The sequence below is a fragment of the Delphinus delphis genome, chromosome X (genome assembly GCF_949987515.2).
Source record: "Delphinus delphis chromosome X, mDelDel1.2, whole genome shotgun sequence".
NCBI lineage: Eukaryota > Metazoa > Chordata > Mammalia > Artiodactyla > Delphinidae > Delphinus > Delphinus delphis.
The window spans coordinates 60721273-60733455 of NC_082704.1; the positions used below are offsets into that span (position 1 = coordinate 60721273).

Consider the following 12183-nt stretch of genomic DNA (forward strand, 5'->3'; position numbering starts at 1 on the left):
ATCTGTCTCTTGAGATTATGGTTTAGAAACAGGTTTGCTTATGTCTGGTTTGTCTCAAATTACTGCTGATAAGTATTCCTCCTTAGTTAACGTATTGTTTCAGCCTTCATTAATTTTTTAAAGAAAATTAGAGGGTTTTTTTAAAGAAAATTATAGCATTAAAAAATCTACTCCATGATACATTCATATGTGAATATGACGGAAAGAGTACTTTATTCATTTTAAAAATAAATTATTTCTAACCAAAAATCTGTTGTTTTATGTTTTAGGACAAGGTTGTTGCTGTTCAGTTCTGTAACAATGGAGACAGGTAACTATGTAGTACATATCTATATAAACAGATGTTTCACATATTTTACCTGTATTTCTTCAGAAAACACTACTTCTACTACATTTTTTTTTCTGTCCAGTCACTTAGGCTGAAAGCCCTTGTCTGTCTTTGATGACATGCTTACCCCAGCTCTTCTAAGCTCCCATCTAAGTAGTAGCCATAGTCTATCAGTTCTTCCTTTATTAGTGATTTTCCTTTTTCCATTTCTGTTATCACCCATCTTAGTCAAGAATTCCATTATTTGACCCATTACCTTCAGTTTTCTTTTCCCTTCTAAATGTATCTTGTCCATCTCTGTCAGATGAACATTGCCCTGTTCAGAAATCTTTAGTGTTTTCTCTTTGTTTATAGAACTCAAATGTTTTAGCCTGGCATTCAGAATTCTCTTCAACTTGACTTAGACCTACATTCTTTTCTTATCTACTATTACCCATTTAAATACTTAGATCCAGCCCAATTGATTTAGTCATCATTATTATTACATCCCATATACATTCTGTTATCCATTCTTTCACTTATACTTTACCTCACACCAGAAATAATCATACCCTACTTCCTTTCACTCCTTTTCTATCCCACCTATGTCCTCCCTCTCCCTTCTGCTCTCCTTCCTTTTTATTTTCCTTCTCCCTCCTGTCTCTTTTTCTTCTCTAAGTTCTATCTTCCTTTTAAGGTTCATACCCTACCTGAAGCCTTTCATGACTGCTTGAGATTTTAGCTGTCTTTTCTTCCTTTGAGCATCTGTATCGCTTACTGTCTTTACTACTCATATGATACACAATTTCCTATGTCTGTAAACTCAGAAGTTATATACAGGTATTCATGTACCCTCTCAAATGTCTGGTCCCCAGAAGGTGATAATCTTCTGCCCTGGCCTAGAAATTGACCTAGAATAGATTTAAAAATTCAACCACTTAGCATAAATTTGTATCCTTATCTGTCTATAAAGACTTTATATGGGTGACCATGTTTTATTATTAAATATTTTTCAAACACTGGGTGATTACTATGATGAATGTGTTCATCTTTGTTAAATGCGAGAGTAAATAATGATGGTCCACAAAGAGTGATGTTTTTATTAGGAATGAAAAATCCTTAAAATAATTTTTAAGTTGGTTTATTACACCCTACTGAGCTATACGCTGGAAGGTTTGTACAGCTACTATTCTTTCATTCTAGGAGTATATGAATTTTTTAATTCTTTGCCTTTTTCCTTAAATGAGAAGCATTATTTTATCTTAATTAGTTATGTGGCCAGTAAATACATCAAAAGATGTCCAATTTTACTAATAATCAGAGAAATACAATTTAGAATAACAGTAACAATTTTTTTCTTTCAGAATGACAAGATATTGAAGAATGATAACACCCGATATTGACAAGGGTTTAGGGAAAATAGACACTCCCCCACAGCCTTGATGATACTGTAAATTGTTTTTAAAAAAACTTTTCAGGGAAATAATTTGGCAGTATGTCAAAAGCTTTCAAAATGTGCCTACCCTGAAGGGGGAATATAAGGGAGAAAAGATTCAGGAAGAGAGTATAAATTCTTCATGAAAGAGTCCTTTATACTGTTATACTAGGAAAATGTCATTGATTTGACAGCTCCCAGTGTGTGCCTCTGTGGCCAAACCTGAAGTTGAGACAGAATAAAGCTTTTCTTTCTTTAAAAAAAAAATGTGCCTACCCTTTGACTCAGCAAAGATATATATATAAGGTTTTACAAAGATGTGTATAGAGATATTCATCACAACATTATTTATAATGGCAAAGACTAGAAACAGTAAAAATATTCATCATTAGGAGGTTGATTAAATAAATTTTGATACATCCGTATTGTTGAACATTTATTGAAAGTGATGGTAGTTTTTATATTTGTAAACATAGAAATATATCTACAAAATACAGTTGACCCTTGAAAAGCATAGGTTTGAACTGTGCAGGTCCACTTATGCAGATTGTTTTTCAATAAATACATTAGAGAAAGTATTGGAGATTTGTGACAATTTGAAAAAACTCAGACAAACCATGTAGCCTAGAAATATCAAAAAAATTAAGAGAAAGGTATGTCATGATTGTATAAAATATATGTAGATACACATATAACACACAAAATAAGTGTTAGTCAAGTGTTTATGTTATTGGTAATTCCGGTCAACAGTAGGCTAATAGTATTTAACTTTGGGGGAGTCAAAATATACACGCAAAGTTTTGATTGTGTGGCAGTGTGGGGGTCGGTGCCTCTAATCCCTACATTGTTCAGGGGTCAAACTGTACACTTAAAGAAAAACATTATAAAACATTATATGTAGTGTAATTCTATTTTCCATAGGGGGAATATCTAAGTATATATATATGTCTTTAATAAAGTCTGAAAGAATGGAAACTAAATTATGAACAGTGATAGATTTATAGGTTAATGAATGTATTTTTATAACAGTTTTATTGAGATATATTCCACATAAAATTCAATGTTTTTAGTATATTCACAGGGTTGTGCAACCTTCACTACGATCAATTTTATTTTATTATTTTTTAATTGAAGTATATTTAATTTATAATACTGTATTAGTTTCAGGTGTACAACATAGTGATTCAATATTTTTATAGATTGTACTCCATTTAAGGTTATTACAAAATAATGGCTATATTTCTTCATGCTGTACACTATATCCTTGTTGCTTATCTGTTTTATACATAGTAGTTTGTATCTCTTAATCCATATCCCTAGAACATTGTCATCACCCTAAAAAGAATTCCCATATTATACCCTTTAGCTTTCAATCCCCAATCTTTTTACACCTCCACCCTCAGCTCTGAACAACCATTAATCCACTTTTTTGTTTTTATAGATTTGCCTATTCTGGATGTTTCATATTAATGGACTCATACAATATTTGGTCTTTTGTGACTTTTTCCACTTAGCATAATGTTTTCAAGATTCATCCATGTTGGAGCATGTATAAGAATTGGAGTCCTTTTTGTGGCTGTCCAGTATTCAATTGTATGGATATACGACAATTTGTTTATCCATTTATCAGTTGATCGACATTTGGGTTGTCACCACTTTTTGGCATATAATGAATAATGTCATGAATATTCGTGTACAAGTTTTTGTGTGGACTTATGTTTTCATTGCTCTTGTATATTTATGGGGGAGTAGAATTACTGAGTCATATGGTACTGTTTATCATTTTGAGGAACTGCCAAACTGTTTTACAAAGTGTACCATTTTTATTCTCCGCAGAAGTATATGAGGATGAATGTATTACTTTTATAATTAGAAAAATAGTGATTTCCATTTTAGAGGGAGGTAATAAGGATATTTTAACTGTTTCTTTGCAGTTTAAGATTTGTTAGTGGAAGTAGAGATGGAACGGCAAGAATTTGGCAATATCAGCAACAAGAGTGGAAGAGTATAGTGCTAGATATGGCTACTAAAATGACTGGGTAAGATTGGACGTTAGATATTTTAGTGGTTCTCATATGGTATAGTATGTTTTACATTATTGAATTCTATTTACTTATGAAAATAAATATCTTTTTAATTTGGAGTTAATTGGTAGATGTGAAGTTTGCATCTGTATATAGTCTCTAAGCACTATTGCCTTTTGCTGTTGGTGGACAGATTGGATGATAGGAACATAGCTGACTCATTGAAAATTCTGGTCTCTTGTGATCCAAAGGTCTCTGTGCTTTACTAATGCCCATATAATCATTCTCTGCCCTGATTTTGTATGAGTCATTTTTTATATCTATTTATACTATTTTCTACTTTGAGGATTGCCCCTATTAAATGTCATCGTATGTTTAGATATTTCTCTGACTTACTGAGGATACCTTTATGTTTCATATTGCTAACATTCCTACTTGACATTATAAATACAATTAATCAGAATTCTGTTTCATCATCTTCACTGTTCATTGGAAGATATATAATTCCTCTTTAGGATACTGCAATTCCTTTAGGGTATGACCGGGAAATTAATTATCTTCCCATTAATAACAATATAGAACCAACTTTGTGGTCATAGTCAGTTACTGATAATGTCATTCAATTAAAGCAAAAGTTACTGAATTTCTTACTGCTTTTTTATAAGACCTTTTAGTTTCAAAAATGAATATTTAAGAATAAAATGTCCATTATATGGTTTCTTCATATTTTCTGGTAGCCAATCTAACCTTGTACTTTATTTTTCAAGGTATCTGCAGATTCCTTTCTAATTTCACTTTTTTGTTCTCGTTCTCATGTAACTAACTACAAAATTTTTGTCATTTTGTGGGTTTTTTTCTCCCTAAAATAAGCTTATGGGTATTACCCTATGTGTTACTCTTATTATTTTATTTCATTAATAGTTAAAAGTATAGTTTAGGAGTTTTTAATTTAAAAAGTTGCATGCTCCTGGAGAGATTTTTGCCATAATTTGCTCTGTTAGATGCACCTTTGTTCAAAATTTATGAACCTGATATCATTTTGTTTAGGAATAATTTGCCATCTGGAGAAGACAAGGTCACTAAACTTAAGGTGACTATGGTGGCCTGGGATCGCTATGATACCACAGTTATTACTGCAGTGAACAATTTCCTTTTGAAAGTATGGAATTCTATCACAGGCCAACTTCTTCATACTTTATCCGTAAGTACTCTATTTTTGGAATAATTAAAATGGTCAAAAAGGGCATTATTCTAGAAGACAGGAAATTTAAGTGTTCTAGTTTACTTTCTATGGCTTACTGTCCTTTGGAGAATTAATTATTCAAGGTACCTCTGTTGACATATCAACAAAATAGGGATGGCACATGGTGTAGCTGCTAAAAGCAAGTATGAAAACTTCTTAAGATCCTTTCCAAGTCTGATATTTATTTACGCATTATGTTATCATATGTGGTCAAGGGTATGTAAGTTATTTTGTTTTTAGCGTGAGTTGGGATTTTTTGTTGTTAATGTTTTAAGGGTAGAGCTGACTTTATTTTAACAAGGGTAACCTGTATTCTACCTTTGGGGATTAGTTTATGCAAGAAGTAGAGGTAAGAGGAAGAAGTAGGAGAAAATGGTGTCTTTCCTTCTTTCTTTTAAAAAAAGGAATTTGTCATAGTTGAACTCTACTTAAAAGCCTATTTCCTATCTGCTTCAATTATCGATTCATAAGTACTTTCAGAAGGGCCAAGTGATTGCCATATGGTTTACACAGTAGTAAATGATAGGGACTAGATACCAATTCTCATGACTCATTTCTTTGTTGTATGCCATAGTATCATCCTTATTTGATGCCTATGTGAGATAATCTTTTCTAAGACCTCTGAGGTTTCTAAAGATTAGTTTAATTTTGGGAGGATTTGCAGTTGATCTTTCATATACCTCCCAAGTCCTCCTTCCTAAGTAAAACCCTAACACTGTGTTAGGGGAGTTTTAGATTCTTCCTTTTATCTGTTAAATCAATACTTATCTCATTCTGGCTCTCCCTGTTCCCTGATACAAGTTTCTATTAATATGTGTGGAAAAACCTATACTGTTTGCTTTATTACTTACTAGGAAATGTTTGTCTATGTCAGCACAGTCCAATAAAAATATAATATGAGCCATGTATATAATATTAATTTTCCTAGTAGCCACAATAAAAAAGTAAAATGTAACAGGTAAAATTAATTTTAATATATTTTATTTAACCTAGTATATCTAAAATAGTAACATTTGAACATGTAATTAATATGACATATTAATGAAATTGTTCACATTTTTTCATACTAAATCTTTGAAATCTAGTGTATACTTTACAATTATAGAACATCTCAATTTGCACTAGCCACATTTCAGATGCTTAGTAGCCACATGTGGCCAGTGGCTGCAGGTCTTTATCTCTAAAAATCACAGCTTCAAAGGCCATGATGTAGCCATTGGTTTTATAAAATTCTGTCTTAATAAATATCTTAATTTAGAGTTCTCTTTAGTGGTACACTTCCCATGGGCTGACTCATGGGTCATCTGTTTCCAGTGAATTTTAATGAAGAAATTTTAGAACAGACTATTTTTAGTCCTTGTAACAGTCAAATCTGCTTAGTTTTGGTATAGAATTTATGTTTTATGTGTTAACAATTTGTATGTCAGGGTCTTAACTAGGACGTAAAGTTCTTCCATTCAGCAAATACTTACTGAGTATCCACTGTGCCAACTGTTGAGTTAGGAGTAAATGTTAAATTAAAGGGTCCCCATCCTCCTGGAGTTTACAGCTTATAAATAAATTTTTAAAAAAGAAACAAGCATTTAATAAATAAATGCTAAGAAAGAAAAGTGCAAAGCAAGTTTCTAATAGGATGACCAAACCTGGTCTGGCAGGTTCAGAAAAAGCTTCCTGAGGAAGTGAAGTTTGGGTTAAGATTTGTAGCTCTCAACCTAGATGTCACCTCCTTGACAAGGCCTTCCCTGATCAAACAATCTAGAGTAGCCTCCCAGTCATTGTCTTGCTTTATTTTCATCATAGTGTTTATCACTACCTGATATTTTCTTATTGTGTTTGTTTGTTTATTTTCTGTCTCAGTGTGGTCAATAAATATTTGGTAAATTACACATGTGAGAAGGTTGAAAGGTCCCTCTAAGAAGAGGAAAACGCATGTACAAAGGTCTTGAGGTAGAAAGGAGGAGAAAGAAAGCCAATTTTTGGCTACAGCACAGAGAGCAGAAAGAGTGTCACCCCATAGGACTGGAGAAATGGACAGGGGCCAGGCCATACAAGGTCTTGCAGGATCTATCCTGAGACCAACAGGATACCATGAAAAGGTTTAAAAGCAAAGGAATAGCATGCCTTTGCTATTGCTTTTGAAAAATACCCTGTAATTCTAGCAATAGAGTAGACAGAATAGATTGGAATGAGATAAGAATGACTCTGGGTACACTGTAGGATTCTGTGATAGGATGGGCCATGATGATAATTTGGATTGTGTGGTAGTGGTGGAAATAGAGGTGTGCTTGATAAATAAAAATAGGGCAGGTGATAAATCTTAAGACATTACTGAAGCTGACTAGGTTTTGTTTCCCATGACCCAGTGACTATGTCATTTTGGCCAAAAATGCAACCCCCTATTTAAAAGCCTCTCTTTCCTAATGTACACTAATGTAGTTGTATTACTATCATTTGAGTTTAACAGTGTAATTTTATTATTTACTGGTTAGGAAACTGAGAAAGTATTTACTATATCAAATTGGATATTCAGCAAGAGATTTTGTTATGATAAATAAATAAGATCTTTGGTAGTCATTGGGAAAAAGTTTTGTGATGATATTTATTGTAATGGATTTTACCTCCTCATCTTCCACTTTTCATTTTGAGCCATTCTGAAGTTACTTTTATATTTTTGTCCATAATGGTAATATGGTAGGATATTCTATTTTTGTATACAATGATTTGGGATAAAATGCACTTTTTAGGTTCACAATATATGATCATTTCTAGAAGCCCCTGATGTGTAATATGCTGACGTGTTCCTAAGTAAAATCCAATTTCAGGATGTCCTGCATGTTTTTCTAAGACTTTGAGCCTATTGTTAAAGATGTACTCTCCAGTCAGGAGTTTAGGAAAATCAACAATGATCTAAATCAGGTTTTGGCAAACTTTTTCTTTAAGAGGCCATATAGTAAATATTTTAGGCTTTGCAGGCCACATATGGTCTCTGTTGCATATTCTTTCATTTTTTACAACCTGTTAAAAAATGTAAAAACCATTTTTAGCTCTCAGACTGTATGTCCAGAAACATCCCGGGGCTAGATTTGGCTTGAAGTTTATAGTTTGCAGACTCCTGTTCTTAGGTCTATAGAGATACTGATATTACTTGATTTATTGTCAGGGGAACATATGAGCATTGGTTTTCAAACTTATTTTTTTTTTAGCAGCAAACCCATTTTTCAGATAGCATATTAGATGAAACCTTCAACTATAAAATAGATAAAGGTAAAAAGGACAAACTATAGCTTGTTTGAATATATCATGGGGCCCCCCATGATACAATATGAATACCAGTGATAGAGAGTGCTGGATGAAGAATAATGAAGGTTTGTCTGTTATCACTATGTTAGAATTGGGTGTTAATAAAAGGTTCTGTTTGTCACATATTTTGTAACCTTTTAATAGCAGAGTCCTAGAAATAAGAATTCCACTTCAGGGACCTGGTTAATGAACTGTAACTGATTTTGACTGTCTTTATTTTAAACACCTTTTCAGGTCTTCTCTCTATTGAATATTTTATGAAATCAGCATTTAAATATATAAGGAACTCTAAAATGTTTCTTATAGAATGCATGTAGTAAATGCTGTTAAATTTGCATACATGAATTCATCTGAATCAGATTGCTAGCATACTCCCGAGATCTTTTAACCAAATAAGCCAGATACTCAGTGTTGCTTTTCATTTTTAACATTGATTTTGTCACAGGGACATGATGATGAAGTATTTGTTTTGGAAGCACATCCATTTGATCAAAAGATCATACTTTCGGCAGGTCATGATGGGAACATTTTTATTTGGGACCTTGACCGGGGGACCAAAATTCGGAATTATTTTAACATGGTAAGGTAAATCTATGCTTAGTTGATATTAAAACAGACTTCTCTTATGTGACAACTTGGTAATTAAAGTATACTTAGTGCCAAGGAACCTCTTGTCATCTGTTTAAATCCATGTAATAACTTAGAGAATGACTCAAGACCCAAGAGTAAGGCCAGTTGAGAATTATGCCTTTCAGGGTGTCTCTGTTATTGTGGTGTTAGCACCTTCCAAATTCTTGTTCCAAGCTCTTAATTCTAGAAACTCAAATTTAATAAGCATTTGGAGCTAACACTAACCAAAATCACAAAAAATGTTAATGTTTAAACTATAATCCTAATTAATGAATCACAACAGTAACTGTATTGTATCTGTCTCTGGTAAGCCCCATATAGCTTAGTTAGTAATCAGAAAGCTGTTTGGCACACATGGAATTGGAGATATGGATACTTCTAAGATATATTTCATACAAACTATGGAAAAATATGGTGAGCCATTCTCTTCTTCCAGTAGAACACCCTCCTGTGGTGATGGGAATACTCATATTCACCATATTTAGTGTTCCTTTCTGAAGAATAGTTCTGACTAAACGTTTCTAAATTGTTGACCTTTGAGCTCCCTTTTATAGGCTTTATACAGATTCAGAGTGTTAATAATAACCCTCTGCCTTGTGTCAGTGAGATTGATTTGTGTACTTTAATTTTAGGATGGTTCTTTTAAAACTTGCATTACAATTTAAATATGAAGATAATATCTTGACTTTGCTGAGATAGTGCCTTTGTCAATTTGGTTGTGTTTAGGTCTTTTTTATTCTCCTCACTCATTCATGCAGTTCTTCTTCAGAAATGACATTGCTAGTAATGTTTGTTGCGAAATTCTCCCTAATTTCTTTTAGAGCTTTACTATTACAGTAGGGTTCTGGCTACAGAAGTCAGAGAGTACATTGGCATGTTGATGCATCACAGAATCCAAGATATTAGCAAGCAGAAGCTATTGACCACTTATTATTTTAAAATTACCTCTTAAGATGACTTAAAGTGACTTTTTTAAATTTCAGATTGAAGGTCAAGGCCATGGTGCAGTGTTTGACTGTAAATTTTCACCAGATGGAAACCATTTTGCCTGCACTGATTCTCATGGGCATTTGCTGCTTTTTGGATTTGGATGCAGTAAATACTATGAAAAGGTTAATATATTTAATTTTTGTTGTAGATTGCAATTTTTTATTGTATCATTCATAAATTTTATTTGAAGTATTCCAGTTAATAAGGTCACTCTGTGTCAATAGATATAAAATAACAAAGTCACCTTTTTTGGTAAAATTTTTCATCACTGACAGAACATAAAGCTTGGCAGTTCAAATTACTATTAAGATATAGGATGATGTAGATATAAAAATTCATTAGGAGGGACTTCCCTGGTGGTGCAGTGGTTAAGAATCCGCCTGCCAATGCAGGGGACATGGGTTCGAACCCTGGTCTGAGAAGATCCCACATGCCACGGAGCAACTATGCCCATGCGCCACAACTACTGAAGCCTGTGCTCTAGAGCCCATGAGCCACAACTACTGAGCCTGCGTGCCACAACTACTGAAGTCCGCGCACCTAGAGCCCATGCTCTGCAACGAGAGAAGCCACCGCAATGAGAAGCCCGCACACAGCAATGAAGACCCAACGCAGCCAAAAATAAATAAATAAAATTTAAAAATAAATTAAAAAAAATTCATTAGGAAATCCTTTTGCTTAGAACATATTCTCTGTACTGCCTTTTAGGTGTAATAAGAGAACAATTTTACCAGATTACATCCTCTACTTATCCTAAGTTGGGAATAAACAGCTGGTGACTGAATGCTTATTTTCTTGCTTGGCTAGTTTACCTATTATTGATCTTGTTAAAATACTTTGGAAGCTAACTTAATTGGTTTCTTATATTTTAATAGCTGTGACTTTAGGATAGATTATAGAATCTTGGAGTTGGAAAAGAGCTTAGAATCTTTGAGTTCAGCTCAATACTTGTATCACCTTTGAGTGTCTTTCATGCAATTGATATTTACCTGCCTCACCATTTATATTATACTCCATCTATTCTTATTTGAATACAAATAAGCAAGAAAAATAGTTATAAAAGTTTGTATTTTTTTGCAACTTAAAAAGTAACTAACTTTATCTACTGTGTTGTTGCTTTGCTTCTTCTTATCCTAATTGGAAAAATACAATATTGGAGGGCCAGAAAGTAATATAGATTGTAGATTTTTGTGGAGAAAAGATAGGATTATGATCTAGGTGATTCACTTCTACTTAGAGGGAACATATGACTATAGAGGACTATAAAGATAATGCAGAAATTATCTGAGTTGAAAAACACATGTGCTCTAGGAATGAAAATAAATGCTTATTTATAAATTTCCTGTGCATATTAAATACTAAAAATCTGTCATAAAGATTCCAGATCAGATGTTCTTCCATACGGATTATCGACCTCTTATCCGTGATGCCAACAACTATGTATTGGATGAACAAACCCAACAAGCTCCTCATCTCATGCCTCCCCCATTCTTGGTGGATGTTGATGGAAATCCTCATCCCACAAAATTCCAAAGGCTAGTACCAGGACGGGAAAATTGTAAAGATGAACAGCTTATACCACAGCTGGGATATGTGGCTAATGGTATGTTCTCTACAAAATTAAATTTAAAACATTTTGTAAAATGTTATACTTGCTCCTGTTCTCTCTATAATATATGCCCATGCTAAACTCTAATATATATAATATATCCCCATGTAGTAGGTTATACTATATTTTACCTAATACTTTATTAATTTTCAGTTGCATAGAACTTTTTATCTTACCAGAGTACTTTTGCACTGTTTATCTCACCTGGACACAGATAAATGGACTAGGACAAACAAGAGTACACTCAAACAGAGAATGTGTTGACCTGCTTTCTTAGAACCCTGAACATATGTATGATCCTGTTGTTTGTAGTATTGGCTTCTAGTGATGATTAAATGTACTAACTTTAATGTGTCAAGCTTTTATAATTGGTGAAATTCCACTGCTCATAATATTAGTATTCTAATTTGACAGTACATAGTTAATGGACTGAAGAAGAGGAAATTTCAAGAACTACAAACTGGGTAGTGGCTGTTTACCCATCCTCATGTTTGAAATGTAAAGAATTATTGAGTTTTGGGGTGGGGGATGCTGAGTGTTTAAATAACACTCAACCTTGGAGGATACTGAAGCAGTGATGAGTGTGATGCATGATGGCAACGTAGCAGAAAAAGACATTGAAATAAGATATTCTCTATTAAAGCA

General features: G+C 33.3%; 1 protein-coding gene across 2 annotated transcripts in view; it reads left to right on the plus strand.

The window, feature by feature from the left end:
• BRWD3 (bromodomain and WD repeat domain containing 3) overlaps positions 1-12183 on the plus strand; it is a 121434-nt gene that overhangs the window by 52483 nt on the left and 56768 nt on the right. For both annotated transcript variants that reach the window (XM_060002334.1, XM_060002335.1), the window contains exons 12-17: positions 270-310; positions 3677-3781; positions 4814-4967; positions 8755-8889; positions 9923-10051; positions 11307-11532. In XM_060002334.1, coding sequence (XP_059858317.1) covers positions 270-310; positions 3677-3781; positions 4814-4967; positions 8755-8889; positions 9923-10051; positions 11307-11532 — 790 coding nt within the window. The remainder of the gene's footprint in view (positions 1-269; positions 311-3676; positions 3782-4813; positions 4968-8754; positions 8890-9922; positions 10052-11306; positions 11533-12183) is intronic.